General features: G+C 42.1%; 1 protein-coding gene across 5 annotated transcripts in view; it reads left to right on the forward strand.

Moving 5' to 3' along the window:
* The window catches only part of CCDC141 (coiled-coil domain containing 141), a 635,983-nt gene that overhangs the window by 567,426 nt on the left and 44,992 nt on the right, over positions 1 to 23,565 (forward strand). For all 5 annotated transcript variants that reach the window (XM_085645202.1, XM_085645203.1, XM_085645205.1 and 2 more), the window contains exon 18: positions 22,788 to 22,928. In XM_085645202.1, the coding sequence (XP_085501328.1) occupies positions 22,788 to 22,928 (141 nt within the window). The remainder of the gene's footprint in view (positions 1 to 22,787; positions 22,929 to 23,565) is intronic.

Genomic DNA, 23,565 nt, shown 5'->3' on the forward strand with positions numbered 1-23,565 from the left:
GCCAAGCTGAAAGACGATGGCGGAAAGTCTATGCCCCCGCTGAGCTAATAATTTACAAATCCCTCCTTATACTGTACAAAAAGGCTATTACATCTAGGAAAGCCGAGTACTATGCGGAGCGTATTGCCAGCGCATCCAACATCCAAAAGGAGACTTTTAAGATTCTGAAAGAACTTAGCAAAAAGTCAGACATCAACCCTGCAGCCGCACCTTCTGACTGCAATGCCCTCCAGGTCTTCTTTCTACAGAAAGTAACCAACATCCTTCTAGAGATTAAAGACACACGGATGACTACAGGCGCCTCGGAATCGCTTCCTTCCCCTCCTTTCAAGGGCAATCCTATCACCAGTTTTCCGCTCTTGGATTTAAGTTCTCTTTCTTCTCTGGTCTATGGGACCAAGTCAGGATCCCCTATTGACCCTTGCATCCCTCGGATTTTTAGAATGGCATTTCCTGCTTTGGAGAATCAGATTCTTGTATTACTGAATACGTTTCTGACAATCGGTCAGGTCCCTGCTAATATGAAGGAGGCCAGAGTTATTCCTCTTTTTAAAAAAACAGGTGCTGACTGGACCATACTAAAGAACTATAGGCCTATTTCTCAGCTTCCCTTCCTGGTGAAGGTCTTGGAGAAACATGTTTTGATAACTCTCTCAGCTTTTCTGGAAAAGCATGAGATTCTCCAGGTCCACCAAGCAGGCTTTAGAGCCCATCATAGTACGGAGCTAGTCATGCTGTCGGTCGTGGACGAACTCAGACGAAAGGCCGATAATAAAGAATCGAACACCCTGATCTTATTAGATCTGTCAGCGGCGTTCGACGCGGTTTGCCACCAAATACTACTCTCTCGATTGGCAGACCTGGGCATTCAAGGACAGGTCCATAAATGGCTAGAATCCTTTCTATCGGGGCGAACGCAGAGGGTCCAACTGGCTGAGCAGGTATCGGACAAGGGCATCATCTCTTGCGGGGTCCCTCAAGGATCCGCACTGTCCCCCCTCTCTTTAATATATACCTACAGCCCTTGGTGGCCGCGCTAGCCAAAATGGACTGTAGAGTGTTCAGCTATGCGGATGACACTCAACTCATCCTAAGGATTGAGAATTCGGCCTGTGCCCAACAGTCTGCTTAGAGCATACTCAGGTTCACAGTTAACTGGATGACGGCTAACTCTTTAAAAATCAACCCTGACAAGACGGAGGTCCTTGCTATTTCAACTAAAGGCAACCCCTTGCTATTTCAACTAAAGGCAACCCTTGGAATGACCTCTTCTGGCCTCAGGGGCTAGGAGTCCCCCCCATACCAGCATCTGTGGTGAAAAGTCTGGGCATAAAGATCGACTCTGAACTCTCGATGACCAATCAGGTTAATGCGGTGGTCGGTACTTGTGTCGGTCTTTTACGACAGTTGAGGAAACTGGTTCCCCTCCTCCCGGTCTCAACCATGAAGACAATCGTAGCCGCTACGATAGTCTCTAGACTTGACTATGGAAATGCTCTTTATGTTGGCCTACCTCAGAAACTCACAAGTAAACTGCCGATAGTTTTGAATGATGCAGCCAGGCTCATTTTTAGATTCCCCAGAAGTGAATTGAGTGAATTGCACTGGCTACCCATTAAGCAAAGAGCCCAGTTTAAGGGTCTGTGTATCACCCACAAAGCCCTCTACGGACATGCCCCTGACTATATAAAAGAACGGGTACTCAAATACGTGCCAGGACGTGTGCTGCGCTCTGCGGAAGCCAGCAGACTAATATGTCCTCGTTTCAATTCCACAACCAAAGGAGGGAGAGCTTTCTCAATCCTCCTGCCACAACTTTGGAATCAGTTGCCTGGAGAGTTACGGAAGGAATATAGACTCTTATCCTTCCGAAAACAACTTAAAACCCTCCTTTTTAGAGCAGCGTTTGTTATGGTTGTGAAACCTTTCAGTACCTGAGGACCCAGCCTGCTTTGTTTGTTTCTTCCTCTGTGTGAGTGCTATGAGACCTGCCGGTATATACGCACTATACAAGATTAAATTAACAATAACAATAACAATAACAATACTGCCAGAGAAACAAAAGCACCTTTCCACACCCAGGTGTTAGTCTCTTCTCTGGGTGCAGTCTTTACACCTCTTTCGGGGCCATTCACCAGATGGATGACAGTTGGAAGCTTCTGTAAATTAGGCTTTAGGAGTTTCAGTTTGGGAAAAGGTAACTTTCTAAAAGTTACTTTTCCTTAATATCTATCAAAATTCCACCTTCACCATTAAAGTGGCCTTTTGATAAATATTAAAAAGAGTTGTTGAATCATGCTTCTAGCTGGTCTCCACCCTGAGATAGCAGAATTAATATTTCATAATGCCTCAAAGTGTTTCTCAATGGAGCAGCCAGCGTTCTTACAGTGAACATATGTTTCAGGTGCTAGTCACTGTAAGATCATGTTAACATTACATTTCTACATCTCATACTTTTACATACTATGTACCCTGCCTTATGGGTTACAAGGCCTACTTAGGGGTGACTTATTAATATATGAAAAGACAGTTTAGACCTGTCAATAGGGTTTGTTTTTATAGGTTGAATTGCAGTTTTTACACTGCTCCAATCCGGCTACAGTGGTAGGGCTTAAGCTATGTTTGCACTTCCACTTCAGTAGATGGTACAATAAGGGCTGCAGTCCATTAGTGGCATTTAAGTTCCAGGCCCTGGATGCAGTTTGTGTCATGTAATAGAGGCTTTTCAGCAAGTTAAATATGTCAATTAGGAGTATACCAATCAGTGGCAGCTGGCGTTTACGAGGGGTGGCGGGCGTGCGCGAGCGCTGATAAAATAAAAATGATAAATAAAAATAAACACTTACCGAGTCCTCCGCCGCAGACCTCTTATTCTTCAACTGCAGCAGGGCCACCAGGAAATTCCCTTGACCTATCCTGGAGCTGCTTTCATGCAGCATGAGAGCATCACCCTGATTGGAGCGAGCAGCCTCACTTGGCACTCCACAGCTGGGTTAGAGAAGTTTAAAGTGCGCATGTGTGGCTGTCCGTCACAAGACGGCCAGCCAAAAAGACATGCACACTTTAAACAGTGCACATACAGCCCACCCTCCTCCCTGCTGCTGTTACTTTACAGGTCCCGCCCCATCCTGATGCTCTGTTCGGGACCGGGGATGAAAAATAAAATTGTAATGAATTACCATATTATTTTTCATCTCTGGGGCTTTGGGCGTATTGTAAGTGGGGCAACGCTCCTTCGCACCAATGGAGGAGCTGCCCCTGATACCAATTCAGCCATGTTAAAATGGGAAAAGCAGGCACTTTGCTACTCGTTAGCAGTGGTAAAGTGCACAGATTTCTACATCCAACAAAAACAGGCCAAAAAATCTGGGGGTACACCATGCAAATGATAGTCATTTCCTACATTTAAAATTCTTTAACAAATAGAAACACGTTTCTGCCCATTTCCTTCAGTATCGCTGATTTCTGCATGAAGCCCATAGTGCTTTCATGTCCACAAAATATACAGGAGGTGGGCAAATTGTTTCATGTACACAAATTATATAGGAGCAGAAACGTTTGCATATACATTTCTTCTGATGCTTAGGGAATAAAGTTGAGCAGCTGGTGTGGAATGCCCCACCATTCCCTGTGTGTGACAAACTGCCTAAAGATAGAAACAGCTGAGTGTTTGGAACTTCTAGTGCCTTCCTGTGACCAGCTCCCAAGAGACGAGGTGTCTGCTGCACAGAGAGACGCATTTTATCGGTTCCCACTGCCTTGGTTGTTCAGACACATAATTTCACAATGTGGCCATGTGAGTGATCTCTTCCTTTCTAGCGCCCTTTCCCTCTCTGTTCTCTGTAGAGATTTTGAGCTAGTAAGTAGTGCAGCTGCAGTCTATTGACACACGAGCCCTCTCGAGATGCTCGTACGTCAGAGGCCTATAATATAATGTCGAGGAGAGCGTTCCCGAAAATGCGAATGAGCGCAAAGCGCCGTCATAGACTTTGAAATAGATCAACTAGGATTTCATTGCATTGATTATAGAACTGGTACATTGTCCAAAAGAAAGGTGACACCTCGTTCCTCAATCTTAGCGAGTATGATCAACACAGCTGTTCCTTTTACCTCTCCTAATGTTATTTCATTGAGCATTCGGGGCAGTGTGCGCACCGATTGTAATAGCCACATTCTAGGCCCTTTTCTGAGAACATATTTGAAAATATTTCTTTGGAAACCCCCGTGGGAGCAGTAAAACTGCTCGTGGAATCACCACAGATCTCAGTCCGGAGTTAGCCAGTTAGTGTTGTCACCCATGAACCAGGATGTCCCCAGTACTCAGAATGAGCTCCCATATATCTTTCATGTTCAACCCGTGCTTCTCCCCGCCGAGTTAAATTGAGATAATCCTCTAAGAACCGACCTGCCATGCAGTCCTCTTGCTCTCTGCTTTGCATAACACTGTTAAACCCAGAAACAATGTCTATCCGCTCACAGGGTTCATCTGTACTGCATTCACCGTGACCTTAAGCTCGTTTCGTGTGCATCTTACTGTCCCCTCCATACTGAACAGCGGTCCAATCTTCGGGATAATATCCGCCAGGCAGGACAACGTAATTTATTGTAAGCCCATGTGTTTCTCTGCCAGACACTGCATCCATCAAACAACGCGTTTATATCTGTTTTAAGCAGCTTCAGTGACCACAATAACTAACACTATACGTGGATTGTAAAGTGTCTTTTAAGTACCAAAAACGTGTACAGCATGCCATAAAATTCCACATACTACCACAAGTGGCATTACAAAGTGCAACAAACTACCACAAACTCCGACAAAATATTATGTTACATTAAGTGCACAATCTACCATATGAACTGTCTCTTAGCACTGACAGCTGTCTTTTTTTCAGATTGCTGTTCTAGTTATAGAGCGCAGTTGTGGTGAGGTAGGGGACTCTTGTGACGTTCATTAACACCCTTGTACACAGGTACTATGCATCATGAACCTTATAGTTATGTGTTCCTGGCATGAGAGCAGTTTGTCATGGGGTCTTCTCCAGCTTCTGTGTGTTTTGAGTTGGTGACTCATGTGGTCTGCAGGTGTTTGTTTCCCTGTGGTGAGTGTTGTGAACTGCTTCTGCACTCATGTTTGTGTAGACAAAAGGTCATGCTTTTTAGTAGTTGATTTCCATATGATGCTTCTAGCACCTAAAAGTGTACAACACTGTTATCTGCGTCAAAAGTTAAGGCTGACTGCGACAGAGCATGGGTCGGATGCAGCGACCAGGCTCAGTCTGGTGGAAAGTTTAACTTCTGACTTTGTCTCTAGAATGGAAGTCAAAAATCCTCAGGTGGGTAATGCAGCAGGCTGTGGCTGAGATGGGTTCCACAGTTAGGCAAAGCTGTTGAGTTTCAGCAGGAAATCTCCAGGCAGGAGAAATTCAAAATTCACCTCAGTACTGATGCCAGGGATACAAGATGCTGATGATGCTGTGCAGTCGACAGGGGTTCTTCCTGGAGCTATGCCTTGGTCGGGCAACTTTGGCCAAAGGCTTCGATGTCCCTGGAAGTCTTGGTGGGTCCAGTAAAAGTCCAGTTGCCACTGGTCTACTGGTTTCCAGTCACAGCAAAACCAGAGGTTCCCTTCTTGGGCCATCAAACTGCACTTCGACGACTGTACTGGGTCCAGCAAGCTTCGTCCCAACTTTTAAGTGTCAGGATTTGTGTCCACAGCTGGACGTGAGCAGTCCATGTTGGTCAAGCGATTGTGGCTACTGACTTGCTAGGATGAGCTACTTCAGCTTTTGTTGCCCTGTAGCTGTAACAGGAAGTCAGCAAACGGACTCCTGGAGATTACCTCTTCTGCTTGGGGCTTAGGGATGACTCTTCGACAAGCCAGGCACCACAGACACGGTCCTCTATGCTAGCCGAAGGAGCAGCAGATGCAGTCCGCAGTCAGGGCAGTCTCTCTTTCCGAGTCCAGGGAATAGCAGGGTAGTCTTTCTTCAGTCCTCTCTCCAGTGCAGAAATGATCTGAGGTCTGGGTGCCAGGGGTATCATATTTATGCACAGAAAGTGCCCTTGAGGGATGAGGCGGTTAATAGCCAATGGGCTACTAGGTCCCTTCCCACCTGATTATGACTTCCTGTGATGCGTGGCATCTAGCTATCCCAGAGTGAAACACTCTGTTTACTTCAAGATGGCAGAATCCCTCTCTCGGGGTGTGAAACTTGGTAACCCACCTTACAGGTGTGGCTACCTGAGGGCTGCATGCCCATGGGAAAACCAGTTTGGTAACTGTTTTCTCCTCTCTACCCCCATCACCAACCTGTCTATCAGAGCAAAAGAGCTTGCCCTCTTGTGTGTCTCCACCACTTGCCCTTCAAAGGTGGCTTCCCCTTTAAAGCTGGCCTTTTGGGCTCGCACCCCATGTGTTTCCCTGCCAGGGAGATGTGACATCTTTTCCAGTGGCAGGTGTCTATTGTTTCCTTTCCTCATAGTCATTTACATTTCTCCGCAGGAGGGCAGAAGGCAGTCTTGTTGACAGCATCTGCGAATGGCCACTGGAAAATGTGGGCAGCAGAGTGAGAGGTTTTTAAAGTTGCCTTATACTTAAAAGTGACATTAAATATGACCTGGGCAATAAGTAGAGTTTAATGTAATTATTATTTTGTTACTTTGAAGTACCAACTTTACTAGTGCCATTCAGGGGTTAGCACAGCTGAGTTGTCCACATGTAACCCTGTACTCACAAATGGGGCTACTAGCACTTCCACAGTAAAAACGACAATGTGGTGTTTTTACAGCTAAGACATATACAAGTATATGTCCTTCTTAATATACATCAGCTCCATGCCTTAGGACTCGATAGGCCTGCTGTAGGGGTTACTTAAAAAAAAATGTATTTGTATTTATAAGTCATATCACACTTTTGATATCTTCCACAAAACAAATGACAATGTGATAAATCACCCCCTTTCCTGGCATCCCAATTATTACATTTCTACATTCTGCTGTATGGGTTACTTGTGTATATATAAAATTGGAGGTTTGGATGTCACCATTAGTTTAAATGAGAAGTTTGGTTAGAAGTTTAAACCTGCTCTATCAGTCTGCAAAGGCAAGTTGGGAGACCTGTTTTACATTATCACACTCAGGGTGGCACAATAATTGCTGCAGACATGACGGAAAACTCAATTTACAGGCCATGGGTACCCCTGGAACTACATACTAGGAACTTATAAGTAAGTTAAGTTATGTCAATTGGGTATAGCCAATCAGACATCACACTTTTAAGGGATAGAGTACTGGCACTGAGGTCTGGTTAACAGGTTTCAGTGCAATCTGGGATTCATTACACCTGTACCTAATAGTCAAAATGTTGGGCAAAAACTGGGGGTGAACCTGCAAAAGGCCTATTTCTTTACAAGCACACGCAGATTTACTTGAACAGTGCATACATAAGTCTTTGGAGCATGTTGAAAAGTATTCTCTGGGTTTCCTGACCTACCGCTTCATTCAGTGTGTAAAAAAAAAAAAAGAAAAGAAATCCGTGATTTTTGGGTGACAAAAGGTGTTATTCAGCTCAAGGGGTAGGATTGTCAGTTCAATAGCCTGGTTTCTTGTGATTACAAAAGGGATTGTTTTGAGAGCTGATAGTTGAATAATTAATAAAAAAAATGACAATTCTAGTTTTCAGTTTATGCTTTTAGGGTCTGCCAGTTCTTTATCATCCACGTGGGCTTGAAATCCTAGATGCCACAGAAAATAAATTCTCTTTTCACATTGGCATACCATGATTAATGTTTGCATACTGTTTTGCAAGAATAAACAATACGGTTCTGTGGCCCAACTTCAACATACTAAACTAGACCAATAAATACACTATTCAAAAACTCCCAGCCCCCGAATGCACATATTGAGGTTGTACCCAGAGCAAACAATAAGGGGGACATCAAACCCTCCTCTGGCAATGGAGTTCCACATTTAAAATGTGATGTGTTTTGTACATTTCTATCAAATGTACTTAGATGGGCACAGTCCTACGTGAGTCATGAAAATCTTGATGATAGTAACTTTCTTAATGTTTTCACCTCTACAAAAAGCAAATTTAGATGGTACAATAATTGATATTAATGTGGAGCAGTAAGGTTTATAATACATCCTCTGGGCCAACAAACAACCATATTGTGTCTGTAATACAAACAGGGGTGTAACACAGGCCCCCGAATCCCCTGCGGTGCGGGGGGCCCCCCGAGCTACAGGGGCCCCCCTCAGCACAGTACGTATTAAATCCGGAGCGGGGCCCCTCCTTGTACATTGCAGGGGGGAGCCCTTACATTTTCGTTACACCACTGAAAACAAACATGTTCATTAGAAGATTATGACATTAATTCACAAGACAATGGAACCATGCCATAACCCATAAAATGAATAGTTAATCTGAAATTTCGTGAAAAGCTCAAGACCTGTCTGTTTAGTATATTTAAAATGGACGGTTTGGGCATTTTACTTTTTATCTTTGATCAACTATTATTCAAATATCTAATTCTATAGAATATTCTAGCCTAAGCGACTTGCTCATTTCCATCCCTTTTTAATCAGCCACTCCATTTGTGTATGTTGTTTCGTTGATTTTGCTAAGAGATTTGAACGAGTTATAGGTTTCACTCTAAACATTTCCATACAATAATAATAATAATAATTTACATGATCTACTCGTCAACCAAAAGCCTTAGGTTATTCAAAACCTTACAACCTAATTTCAGAAATTACATAGAATAACTATCAGGCAGAATCTGTTCAAACTAGGGAATAAGTATTAAAAAAGACTCTATATTTACCTCATAAATAACCCAGAACCCATGTGGTACTTTGAATATTGTTCGTGGCAGTACTTCTTTTAGTCATCTTCTGATGTCTAATTTCTCCTAGATTATCCCAGGCCTCGGTATGCTCTGAGTTTTATAGCCATCCACACTTTTGGCCCCTCTCATTAGTGCTTATTTTGAACTGGGTCAGATGGATGAGTTACTGCACACATGCTGCATATTTTTCACATGCGCAAATGTGTTTTCTAAATCTGTGTCTGGGCAAAATATGTTCCACTCCCACCAATCCACCCACTTCCCCACCAGGTCGGAGTTAGATCAGGCAAAAATCTTTTGCGAATTTCCCAGCATATTTCTAGAATGGCAAAGGGGTCAGCTGATATACTGTATTTGGTAATGTGAGCCTAAACTGTGAATGAGAAAAGCTTAGATCAATGGTCATCTATTTGTATTTGTGTCCACTTGAATAGATAGCCCTTCTAACGAAGTGTCTTCAAAAGGTGCATGAGAAAATATGTTGTTGATGCGTTCATGGTACATGATGCTACCATAGTCAGATCAGTCAATACAAACTTTATGTCATATATGTACAATGTTTTCTGCTGCTTTTGAACCTCAACTGCAAAGTGAGACTGCTTTAGAGCAAAAAATACCTTTTTTTTTTGTATGGAATGCAACTTGTTGAAATAAAATCACAAACTCTAAAACATAAAACTCTAAATTCAAAAGAATCTTTTGAAACTAGAATCCTATGACATGAACATAGTGAGGCTTATTACGATGTCGACACCGTTGCGGATTGGGAACCGCCCGACCTTTGGTCGACAGTTGCGACAGCAGCATTTGGATTCAACCGCCATTAGGGCAGTTGGAAACATACATTTTCAATTGAAGCTTGTGCGGCGGGCGGAAAAGGCCCGCAGCACAAGCTTCTGTTGAAAAAACTATGTTTTCGAACATCCCAGCACCATGTGGCAGGCACCTCATGGTGCCTGTCACACGGTGCAGGTATGAGAGGGACAAGAGGGAAGGGGGCCTGCTAGGGGCCCCCAATGTCACTTTACAACTGTCTTTCCATGTCTGAAAGGCTGACATGGAAAGGCTGTCGGAAAGCGTCATCATAATCCCGATGGCGGAGTCCCCGTCATTAAGGAATTATGAAGGGCTTCCGACACACTGACCAGGTCCTTGAGCCTGTTGGAAAGCGTCAGACAGTCCCCCCGCCTGCAGCCTCCAACCACACACATTGTAATGCGTCAGTCGGACCGCAGCAGCAGATGGCCGTCAGTTGCGGTCCGACCAGCCCCAATATGTATTGTTGCAATTCATATAGGCCAGGTGCTTTTCCTAATTAGCAAGGGCCAGTTAATCTACTCCATTTACAATAAAAAAAACATCCAGGAAGACTTGTTCTCAAAGTATGCATGCACTGGGAGCAATTCAGGCTATAGATGTACAGTGCCGTGGAGGTCAATTAGGGATAGCTGACAGTGGCCTTTGGGGCCCCTGGTCTTGTTCTCCATGCCTCAGGGTAAGCAGGATAGTGGAGGAACAGAAAGTCATCATCTTAATTCCCATTCTGTAGTATACACCCTAGTCTCTCAGCAGCTGATAAGAGGCTGTTGAGTTGCTAAGTGTTTAATCAAAGCTGGAGGGGGGTTGCTGGGAGACAGTACGATGCACTGAGGGGGAGGTACTGCCCCATCAAGTCAGCTGCCTCAACACAAGTGTGATATATCTTGGGCAGCCACAAGTATTTTGGTGAATTTTCTTGAGCATCTAAAGACTTTTTGGACAGTAGCCTACACGTTGTTCCTTAGTTCATGTTTTCGTAGGTAAACATTTACAAAGATAAAATAAGTCTTCCCTATTACTAATTGCTTACTAGTGTATTTGTTTCTTTCTAAAATGATTTGAAAAATTGTGTTCATTTTTTAGTTTTTATAGCCTCAATTCCTTATATTCGTTTAATTCAGCGGTGTCAAACACAAGGCCCGCGGGCCGAATCCGGCCCGCCAGACCTCGTCATGTTGCCCGTGTAGCCGCCGCGAATGATGCGATCATTTCAGCCGGTGCTGCTCAGTGGGAGAGGAGTGGGTGGAGTGACGCGAGCTCCAGTGACTCGTGCGGCGATCACCCCCGCAGGAGCAGCACTTTCCCTTTGACCCCCCTCCCTCCCTCCCTCCCTCCCGCTCTGTGGCAGCCCATCTCCCTCCCTCTCCCGCTCCTCAGGACGGCCGCCATGTTACTGGGGAGAATGTAACTGCAGCTCCGAGGGGAACCTGCTGTCGCTGTCCTTCCTGCGGAGCTGGGAGCGCACCACGCACCGGAGAGAGGAGTGAAAGGAGGAGGGGCAGGAGGCGGGCAGGAAGGTGCAGCAGCCCTGGGAGCAGCGAGTGCAGCACGCGTCCCTCTGCCCTGCAGGGCCCCAGCCGGCGCTGACTCTGCTTGCTCCGCAGGCTCCTGGTCGCTGGTCTCGGCTTCTGCAGCCCAGGCAGCCACAGTGTGTCACTGTTTGTGTGGATTGTTTAGCTTCTTGGCGCTGGCCGCGGGCGGGCAAGCGGACTCCTGCAGCGGCGCTGCCAGGGAAGGCTGCGCTGAGATTTCCCCGGGCTGCCACTGAACTAGATCAGATGAGCTGACTGCCCCGTCCGCCCGCGCAGCGCCTTCCCGCGCCCCAGGTGCTGGCTCGGCTGAGCTTTCCCTTTTCATTTCCTGGATTGCGAGCTGTGATTGCCCCGCACGCAGGATCCCGAGGAGGAGGAACTTATGTGACCCCCGGCCCGGAGCTTGGATAACGCAGGTAAGCTCTCCCTCCACCCCTGTGTCCCCTTGTTTCAGGAAATAGAGGGGTGCTGTCCTGTTCCTCACCCTGAGGGTTAGTGTTCGGGTTGCCTTCACTCCATTTATTTTTTAAACTGATTGCTTTTCTGATTGCTATTGTAAACTCAGTTAGCAAACGTATCATGGTGTAGCTTGAAGAAGTCGCATGAGCCACTATTTAAAAGAGTTTTTTCGCAACAACTTACTGTGAGGCCTTTGCAAACATTTGTACTGCCTCTTTTTTGGTTAAGTCTACCTATGGACAGTTTTCAGCGCATGCGCGGCCGCCTCTTCAGCGCATGCGCGGCTGCCTCTTCAGCGCAATATTTGTATGTTTAAAAACTACTGTCTGTTACCAAAAATCTTTTTTCAATAAATTGTACAATAATTGTACATTTGAATATCTACTTGCCATTAGTCTCACTATGTTTCTGCTTTCAGAGCTAGTTATTACATATTATTACAAAAAACAGTAATAATTGAATGCAGTGACAATAATTTATGATAATAAAGAGTGGACACATACTCCTACAGATACAACCGGCCCTTTGAGGGTGACCAAACTGCTGATGCGGCCCCAGATGAATTTGAGTTTGACACCTCTGGTTTAATTCGTTGCATCCCTGGCTACTAAACAGGTGCTTGTACATCACAAATCTTTATAATGATTGTATTGTAGAAATTATATTAGTGAACATTGCTCATGATGTCGCTATACTTTAACGAAGTGTTATTTCTATTTTCTTGCTCTGCACTTTTCAGAGTAAGGTGCTGTCTCCCACCCCTAGTTTGTCAGTCAAAAGTTCTGGATTCCCACTAATATGTTCTGTGATATTAGGCAAATGAAAATTGTATGTTAAAAATGTAGATCCAATATGTTCTGTCAGAAATGGTTTTCCACAAAATTTGAACTATGAGTAAAATAACAACTTGCAATGCAAAATGACCCCTTGTTCGTTCTTTGTCCGGCCCGTGGAAGCACAATAAAAACTATTGCCATCTCATAGCTGACCTTCAAAGATCTGTGCTATCTGTACATATGTCCTCTTTTGCACACTGAGGCCTGGGACTTTGCTTTGTGTAGCATTACCTTAGGTAGGAATCTGTCATTAGTGCCCAAGAAGGAGCAAACAAGTTGACTTTGGGCTTAAGGGCAAGGCCCCATAGAACAGCTAGTTCAAAATCCAAATGATGCTTAATGTGTCTGTATTTATCACTGAATATATTCAAAGATCTGCTGCTATTTTGTTGCAAATTGTTAACTAAGTTGTCTGAATGGAAGTTACACAATATTTCCCTAAGGCTGATGCAAGGAGGTAAGTGTAGGCGTGCCTTGTTTTTAAAAATTTTGAAATGCTCCTTTCGAAACCATGTAACCTAAGATTGTGGGTGGCTGGCAGGAGGCATACAGAAATAGACACGTGCAGTAATAAAAAGAAAGTCCGGTCCGGGTGGGTTTTGTAACATGTGTAGTAATAAAAAGAGAGTCCGATCCTGGTGGGTTTTGTAACACGTGTAGTAATAAAGAGACAGTCCGGTCCTGGTGGGTTTTGTAACACGTGTAGTAATAAAGAGACAGTCCGGTCAGGAGACAGTCCGGTCCGTGTGGGTTTTGTAACACGTGTAGTAATAAAGAGACAGTCCGGTCCGGGTGGGTTTTGTAACACGTGTAGTAATGAAGAGACAGTCCGGTCCGGGTGGGTTTTGTAACACGTGTAGTAATGAAGAGACAGTCCGGTCCGGGTGGGCTTTGTAACACGTGTAGTAATAAAGAGACAGTCTGGTCCGGGTGGGTTTTATAACACATGTAGTAATAAAGAGACATTCCGGTCAGGAGACAGTCCGGTCCGGGTGGATTTTGTAACACGTGTAGTAATAAAAAGAGAGTCCGATCCTGGTGGGTTTTGTAACACGTGTAGTAGTAATAAAGAGACAGTCCGGTCAGGAGACAGTCCGGTCCGGGTGGGTTTTGTAACGCGTGTAGTAATAAAGAGACAGTCCGGTCCTGGTGGGCTTTGTAACGCGTATAGTAATAAAGAGACAGTCCGGTCTGGGTGGGTTTTGTAACGCGTGTAGTAATAAAGAGACAGTCCGGTCTGGGTGGGTTTTGTAACGCGTGTAGTAATAAAGAGACAGTCCGGTCCTGGTGGGTTTTGTAACGCGTGTAGTAATAAAGAGACAGTCCGGTCCGGGTGGGTTTTGTAACACGTCGTGTAGTAATAAAGAGACAGTCCGGTCCGGGTGGGTTTTGTAACGCGTGTAGTAATAAAGAGACAGTCCGGTCCGGGTGGGTTTTGTAACGCGTGTAGTAATAAAGAGAGTTTTGTAACACGTGTAGTAATAAAGAGACAGTCCGGTCCGGGTGGGTTTTGTAACACGTGTAGTAATAAAGAGACAGTCCGGCCGGGTGGGTTTTGCAAGTGCTTTAGCAAGGCCTGCTTAACATGCAGAGGTAATATTAAGCAAACGACAAACCACCAAAAGATGATTTTTCATCAGAATTAACCTTTCCAAGAATAACAAGTTACCTCAAAGGAATGCCCAGAATATTTTTACGGCTCCATTTTGAGGTCGGCATTAGGGGTAAAAAACGAGAACAAATTATATTGTCATACTTTTTTTCTGCGAGGAACTTCTGCCACATTAGTGCTAACTTACTCCCTCGTTTGGGTTTTGTACTCCGTTGGCTCTAGTGACAATCCGCAATAATAAACGCACAAAAACGGTAAGAAAATAGTTTGCTCCATTAGTGCCTAATTTGTATTTGAGTTTTATATAGCGTGAACTTGACCCGAAAGTATCAGAGCGCATTACATACGCACAAGTTACATTACACAAGGATACATTCATTATTGTTAGGCACGGAGATTAAGTCATTTGTCCAGAATCACAGGATGTTTAGTGTCATTGCTGAGAGTCGAACCCGGTTCCCCAGATTTGAGATCGACCGTCCCACCTTCTCATTGGGGAGCTGCTCTGTAGGTTTGCAGTGCCAGAGTTCTTTCCAAATCCTGAATGAGGCCGTCCCAGTTCTAATCATCAGGCATCAGATTGCACGAGCTGGTCTCACAGGCACTCTTACCGGGTCCCATTAGCACGTCTCTGCTTTCCATCTGGCCCTCTGCAGAATGCCAAGACTGTGTCTAAAATATAATCCTTGTCCGACTTTGATACTTAGAACTGCACCCTCTGTTAATATGCTGCATATTCGCATGCAAGCTTCTGTGATGTCTGGGCACATTTTTTAATTGTTTTTCACTGTAAGATGGAGATCAAAATAGTATCGAGAATTTATGGACTTATTTTGCTTTCGTTCCACTGAAATACCAAAATACCCAGAAACGGTGTTTTTTTTTGTCCGGAAAAAGCATCAACAAAAAATTGAGATTACTGAAAGCGCATCTTCTGATTTTTCCAAAGTAGCCAAAAATGAAGAAAAAAAATGTTTTAGATTTCAAACGCATAGGGACAAAATTGTGACATTAACTAAACATAGAAAAAAGACTTTTAGTTTAACATGCCCACCTGTTCTTTTTTTTGCAGCATTTATTTATCGAAGCTTTAATAAAAAAGTGCCTTTTTTATACAGAGTAGCGCCACTGCGGGCTTGCAACACAGGAGGTACAAATATGTACAGGAGTATGCAGAGTCTGATGAGTCCAGGTGGAATGGGGAAGAATCAGAGCTACATAGCATATCAGTGTCCATAGGTCAGTGATCACATCACCGTGATCTAATATGCTCAGACACTCTGTACATGGGGCATTTATACTCCATGAGATTCACCACTCTGATAAACGAGGATGGCACCACGTGAAGGCGGGGTAGAAGAGGATGCATAGAGGGAGGAGCTGGGTGGTCGATGAAGTGGAACAGGTGAAGCATATACATAGAAAATAGACTCTCCGGAACAACAATAATGACGTGTGCTAACAAAATTTCATTGAGCATCTCGAGGGTCTGCACAACTATAGGGCCGGGTCCTAGGTCTAGGATGGTATACCTCACGTCCGGTAGGGAGTTAGGTTAATAGTCTCACCATTTCTGCCATAAAGGGGTCCCAGATGGCTTCAGATATGTGAGATTGGTCATTCATTTTATATGTGAGTTTCTCGTAACCTGCATTTGATATAATTCAAGGAGCCATTCCGACCAGGAGGGAAGAGTGGGTTGACGCCACTAGCGGAGTATGCAGAGGCATATGTGGCCTGTGAGGTGACGAGCCATCTGCGGTTGTGGGAATTTTTGTCAGGTAGATCCAAAGGAGGCCCAAATGAGGTGAGGGAGAAATTCATAAGGTTCTGTGCCCTCGTAGGTGATACCACACAAGCGCCCAGTAGGGGGCCATAGCGAGGCATGTCAAAAAAATGTGGTATAGATCACAGTTGGCTGTATCACACTACAAGCAATTATTTTGACCCTGGAGAGTTTTCAGGGGGTCAAGTACCAGTCTTGTAGGAGTGATTTTAAAATAGAGACATTTCAGCCAGGATTTTCTTACGGCCCTATCGTGATCTGAAAGGAGCGCCGCCCAGTCTTCCAGGGAGTACACCTTGCCTAGGAGAGGCTGCCAGTAAAGCCTAGTAGCCAAAAGAGAAGGAAGGGAATGTTGTCCTTTAATAGGGATTGCATAGAGGCTGAACACTAGACTTTTGTAGTGACCAAAGGCCCGGAAATATTGGAGTAAAAGAGATGGAGGAGGTTCCAGTGGTTGGGGCCTATGCTTTGCGCACCAGCAGTGAGACAGTTGGCGGTAACACCAGAAGACCTCTGGGTGATGCCCAAATTTCGTTTGTAATTGGGAAAAGGGTTTGAGTTCGCCAACCACAAGGATGTGATCAAGACAGTGGATGTAACAGTTTATCCAGGTTGTCCAATGGAGCGGGCACCCATTGATACAGAGGGTGAAGTTAGGCCAGAGAGGAGCCTTTCGATGAAGGTAAGAGGGTACTCCCAGGAGCCGGTGTGCTTCCTGCCAGGCCCACACCCTTGCTGCCAAGATCAAGTTGGAAGCCACTCTTGGGTCTCTGAGAGAAAGATATCGGGATAGAAGCTCTGTCTACGGTGATAGAAGGTTGCGTTCCAGGGGCACCCAAAACAGAGTCTCTCTATCAAAATGCAGATGGGCCGTGACCTGAGAGACACGGAAGCCAGACTATAAGAGGCAAGATGGGGAACCCTGAGGCCACCAGCCTCAGTGACGGCCCAGAGTTGGGAGGCTTGGATGCACTCTTTTCACCCATTCCAAATGTAGGACTGTATGTTGGCTTCAAATATTGATAGCAAGTTTTTAGGCAGCCAAAGGGACAGCTTGCTGAAAACATAGTGAAAGCCAGTGGACGTTGTCCTTTCTCAAGAAACACAAATGGAAGTGGGACCATTTCAGTAAATCCTGTTGGGTGCACTCCAAGATGGGGAGAATGTTGTCCTCCACCCCTGTTAGGCCCCTATTGACCCATATACCTAGGTAGTAGAGCCCATTTAGTACCCAGGTCACATGATAGCCGTGGATGCACTCGGGGAGATGATTTTAGTCATCAGAAAGGCCATAGTTTTCTATTGCAATTTAGTTTGAAGCAGTTGCAAAATAAAACAATATGTAACCCAATGTATTACAAGTATCCCTCTAGAGAGCTCTTAAGAGAATTAAAGTGTTAGAAGAGTAGTCAGATTTATACCTCACCACATTCTACCTCTAAAGTTCAAAGACGTTTCGACAATCTAGCTTAAAGTCAAATAAAAAATGTGTCTTTCACTTCAAATTACTGCTCTCAGATTTTGATACGTGTCATCTCTTACCTTCAATTTGTACTTCAATGGATTTTATTAAAATTAATAAGTACAACCACACAGATAAATTAACAAAACTCCCTTTGTTCTTCTCGACCAGATAACGAATTACTTTGTTTTTCAGACACCATTGGGAAAATCAAGAAATTGAATAACAACTGTAAAGGGTTTTGGGAAAAAAATCAGGAAAGGAGATAGGAAAGGGCTAGTTGGACAAAAAGGAGAAAACAAACAAATCACAGTAGAAAGTAAATTCTTCTCATAAAGCGTCCTAAACCAATGCACAGCTTGTGCAATGGCATTGTTTTCCAACTGCCCAACTTGGTTAATAACCCCAGCAAAACCATACTTATCTTTAGCCCTCAAGCAGGGCACTCTTCATCTCCTCTTAAAAAGGATTTTGCTACCAATGGGACCATAAAGTGATAGGATTTCTCATCATCTGTCACACATAATTTAGCTTTATTCCACACCGATCATAATGTTATAATAGTCCCTCCCAGCTTTTACACCAAGGCAGCGATGCTTCATGAGTGGGCTGTTACCCAAGAGAAACTATCTGCACATGACTCTCAAGGCTGAGAATTCATAAACTACTAATTGAAACAAAAACGTTTTGAATTGATGAAGAAAGGCCAAGTCAGAAGGAATATAGCACAAGGAGGAATATGGGGCATTCCAACGCGTCATGGCGAGGTAGAAAAATTACTTTCGGTCCATGCGAGTACATGAAATGCGGGCACGCTTGAGCAAAAAAATATTTGCTAGATCTGTGCTATTTATTTGAAGTAGAGGGTATTAGTCTGTCCTAAATATAAGATGAATATATGAAGAGCACGTGGGCAAATGCAGGGGGACTAGGCAAGAATATGTTAAGAAATGGGAATCCAGAGAAGAATGTGCAAGTGTTTATATGGAAGCACCTACCAGGAGAACGAAAATAAGATAAGGCCCAGAATATCAACCTAACTGAAGATCTTTAAGATTAAGGTCTAAATGTACAAAGCATGTTTACAGTTGAAAACGGCTGAGTCACAGAATCGGGCCGTTTCGAACCGCAAAAATGCATTTTGGTTTGTATTAATCCCAAATACCGAATTGTGATTCGTAACATGTTACCGAATCACAATTTGGAATTGCGAATTCATACCATTCGGTATTTGGTAGGGATGTGTTTAGGGCATCTCTTCCAAATACCGAATTAGATAAGGATATATGATTTTTCTTGACCGTAATGTAGTTGCTAAACATCTGCATTTTACTACCAACTCAACCCATTCGCAAATTGGAAGGGGTCCCCCTGCGACCTGTTCCCCTTGAGAATGTTTAAAAAATAAAAATGAAACTATTATTTTTTTTATTTTTAAACGTATTCCGTTTTCCTTTAAGGAAAACAGGCTGCTATTTAAAAAAAATGATTGTTTTCTTTAAAAGCAATCACAGACATGGCGGTCTGCTATCCCCAGCAGGCCACCATCACAAATTAGCGACCTACTTCAATAATATTCATGAGTTATGTCTATTTGCGACCCACTACTCATCGCTAAAGGGCCAAATATTACTTTTGTACATTGGTAATAGCAATTACCAAATAGCGATTAACCAACAAATCTCTATTTGGTAATCGATATTGCTAATCTTCGTACATCTAGCCCTTTGTTTGGCGCACCTAGGAAATGGAAGTTACTGTAATTTATCGGGAAACTGTGAGAGCTTGCTAATGTCAAATTTGTCAAATGAAAAGGGTGAATTATCCTAGGTTTTGTAATAATAAAAAATCAGTCTGATGTGACTTTAGTAACATGGTTCTTAAACAAAAGTAAGGCGTCAAAAAGAGCACCTAGATTTCCAGGTGAAGTAGTAGGATTTGGTGTTGGGGCCAGTTCCAAAGACCATCATGCAGAGCTCCAGATATCCGGGTCATTATTGAGGGGTTATCTAAGTGCTTACTGCACTCATGCAGTCCCAAAACCTTTGAAGGCCACCGCTAGCTGGGTGTCATTTGTATATGCCATAAATGAAAACTCAAAATATTAAAGTAATAAGGTTAGAGGGCATTATATAGATTAATGAGCCCTCAGAAACTCCAAAGATCACAGAAACAGGGGAAGTTAAACTACTTTGAGTGATAAGTGAGAAAGAATTTGAACCAGCTTGGAGCTAATGGTGAATACGTAATTGGGATAAGCAGTTGATAAGTATTTGATGTAACACCAAATACAGTTAAATTCATCTCTCCTGTATCACAGGATTTACATCAGTGAACAGGAAGTTTCCCTATTATCAAAATCAAGTTTTTGCTTCACACCTACCACAATCTTCAAATTTGGAAGAACTATTAACATTTCCTGGAACTATACTGACCAACCCATGGAACTGAAAAGTAACATAACTCATTCATTTGTGCTACAATGCCTCACAGGCCTAATTTAGAAGCTTCCCTCCTGTCTTTGAAATTTGGTGCCCAAGCATTGACCATAACCATATGGACACTTACACTGACTTTAGTTAACTATATCAGTTTGAATTGTAACCAGCTATCTATATACCTCACCCTATTCCTGAATTGTTTTGCAGAATAGCTGGAATTGAGACCTCAGAAACATAATCTGTAAATGTGGCATTGTAAAGTCTTGAGGTCCTACTGATAACCTTGTATGATCAGGATTTTTTCAGATGGGTATTGCTAACACCATGACTTAGATTATATGAGTGGTGAGAGCTGACACCCCTGCTTATTGCCCTACTGATTTTTAAATGAATCACATAATAGTACATTAGTTAGACTCTTTGCCATGGTAACTTCATAAATATGCTTTAGACACTTTGTTTATTGGCTAGTGTGCAAATTGTAAACCCCAAATTAAATGACTGATTGCATCTAAATGTGCACTTTTGGCGATGTCTACTTGAGTACTACACTTAAATGGTCTAGTGTTGCCGTATTAATACCATCTTAATGAACCAAACTGTTTCATTAGTGGTGAAAATTGAACAACCTTTTCACCCTGAATGCTCAGATTTGTTTCAACATTTTCATATTTACATTGTCTGTAGTTGGAACAGTAATCCGGTTATTTCCAAGGATTGGTTATGATGGCTAGCCTTGTTTCCTGTATTTCTTTGGAAATTATTAGTTATTGATGCCCCTATAGGGAATACCACTGGAAGTATCGTATGTACAAGACAGCGGCTTTGTTAAGACTGAATGTTTCTGTTGCTCTCTTCATTTCAGCTATATTGATTCCTAATTCAATAGTCTCTGCACAACTTCCACCTAAAGATGGAAAATGTAGCTTGAACAGGAACTTCTACTTTACATCTGCATATCTCTCTTTTGCTCTTCATTAGAACAGAAATTACATCTTCACAACTCTTTTTTTATTCAATCTTGTAAGAGAAAGTAAAGGAATCCAAAACAAGGTGGGTGTTGAACAGGTTAATAGTGAGAACTTGAATTTAAAACAGACAGTTTGAAGGAGATCTAAAGAGTGTCTATCAAGTTGAATGTAATTAATGATTCTAGAAGCGAAAAATGCTTTTTAAATAAACTCTTGAAGACATATTTGGAAATGTATGCTGAAAGTATCTGTTATGTATTTTTTTAAGGAACACCCCTTATCTGGGCTCTTTCATTTCAAATGTAATAAATGTAAGAACAACAAAGATTTTCACTGTACTCGGATTCATTATTGTTGTAGTTTATTTGACCTTTTATTTAATTTTCTAATTCATTAAGAGCTAATTACATTGATATGTTAGTAGGAACTGTGAATAAAGTGAGAAATCCCACAAAACAAGAGGACAGGGTTTAAGCAACCAAACAATTTAAAGGATTCCCCTTGCTAAATTATTTAGATATGGAATTACAGTTCAGTGTTTTTTAAATCTGGTTAGAAACCTCCTCTTTTTATTATGTTTCCATATCAATATGTTTATATTTTCTACCAATTGTATTTACATGAAGCTGGACTGTAGTTTCCACGATCATACCAAATAATATAAACGATTCCCTTTTCTAAATCATTCAGTCTATGAATACACTCACATACAGTCACCACAATTAAACTGATTTGATGCCACAGGAATTTGAAAAAAACACATAGATCATTCAATATATATTCAAGGGATTAGGGATGGTGGCAATTTAAAAAAAATGTTTATGCAAAGTTGCTGAGTGTAAAACTATGAAAATTTGCAGAATAACAATTTTTCTTGCAAATATAAATGTTTATATGAATTGTTAGTGCTGTCCAGCTATAGCTAATCATTAAATAGGCAGGTCAAAGAAAATACAATTTTAAAGTAATTTATGCTTTGCAGTGCATGTTATTTTAAAGCATAGCTGGGAGGAGAATGGTGCAATGTTTTAAAAAATGTTATCCTGGAAGTGGCATATAATGTACTCATTTTGGTAAAGATATGCCCACAGAATCATATGACAATGGCATTCAGGTAAATCCCAAACTGCTTTCACACAAATTGACAGCGAATCATGAAATCTATACTAGCAGTTATTGGAAAATTGTAGGCTAATGATGCGCTGTACTTTTACAGTCCATGGGGGAGGCATTATTTTACATATAGGTAAATTCAACACATTGGAATTATCCTGGTCAGGTAAAATGGTCTCACGCTTTAAGGGAATGAAATAATAAAGTTCCTTACTTTGAAAGTGCATATTTTGCATATGTGTACCTACTCAGAAATGTTGGGACTTATATGAAAACTAGTGTCATTTAAGCCATACATATAGCTTTTCTGAGCGGATATTGAAAATTAAAATATATAGTTTTGAATTCTCAAAAATATATGTTTCACTCATCCCTCTACTTATAATAGTAATACTATGACTGAACAGACCTAAATATAGAATGTATTGCCCCTCATGCAGTCTTTTTGAAAGACTAAACACATGCAGTTAACTTTTTCCAGCAGACTGGATTTCCAGACATTTTTGACTAGGCGGCATTAGATCAGCTTGTTAAGGCTAAGTACATTGTATGCAGAGTAGTTCAAATAACAGCCGTAGGAATGTGGCCCCCTTTTAGCAGAACAGTAAAGATATATTACAAGAAGTAAATAAGTAGGAGCTTTGGTAATGTGTAAAGAGATAGGTTCGAATATTTTGTTATGAACATTTCAACTTTATGAAGCAATGCTAATTTTTCACTTAGTTTTATTGATTTAGTTCCTGTTGTGCTAACATGAAAACAATAACACTTAATATTTCATATGTTGCTCTTCTGATAAGTTTTGGTGTATTTTGTGAGATGGCTTTATATGTACATTGTTTATACAAATGTGTGTATTGTGAAACTGTATGTTTTGTTACTGAATGTATGTCTGAATTTCTTGCAGCTCAAAGAGTCATTTAAGGATCTGAAAAAAAAGTTTAATAATTTGAAATTTAACTACATGAAGAAGACTGAAAAAGCCAGAAATTCTAAAGTTCTTAAAAATCATATTCAACAAGTTGAAATGTATGCTGAAAAAAATCAGGTAAATAATGCAAAAGAGCGTCCAGATGATTTCGGGAGCTGGCATCCTTAGTGTTGCCACTATAACGGCATAGTCAGTGGTGTGCACACGTTCTCATTGTGGGGGAAAGGAATGAGGTGTGGATAAAAAAAAAAATCTCCAGAGGAAGTATGGTTAGTGTCTGAGAAGTAACATGTTATGAAGGTAGTTTTGGTGTGATCCTTCAATCTCTAGGTCATTTCTATTTGTTCAAGAGAATATTTAAGGTGTTTATTTAACTTAATTTTGATATTTTCTTTTAATTTATATGTGTATAAACCTGGTGTGTTAAGCATTGCCATGTTTTATCATTTTCCTCTGCTTGTGAGCATTTATCTATATATGCAATTCTATATTATTTTATTAATTGCTAACTAAGTTTACAGAAAATATTGTTCTTATGAACTTTCTAAAATAATTGCAATCCTAAAATTTCACTATATATTCAGTTTGATATTGTCATTGCTCGCCTTGGTACAGGAGGGTTTACATTTATAATCATCAAAATGTTTATTTGGGAATGGATTGGTGAAACTTTCAATATAGGTGTACAGCAATATACTTCCTAGACCAATTACACATGAAAACTGTTCTAAGTGCCCCATGCCATGTAGATCAC

This window comes from Triturus cristatus, chromosome 3_1 (genome assembly GCF_964204655.1).
Source record: "Triturus cristatus chromosome 3_1, aTriCri1.1, whole genome shotgun sequence".
In the NCBI taxonomy this organism is placed as follows: Eukaryota; Metazoa; Chordata; class Amphibia; order Caudata; family Salamandridae; genus Triturus; species Triturus cristatus.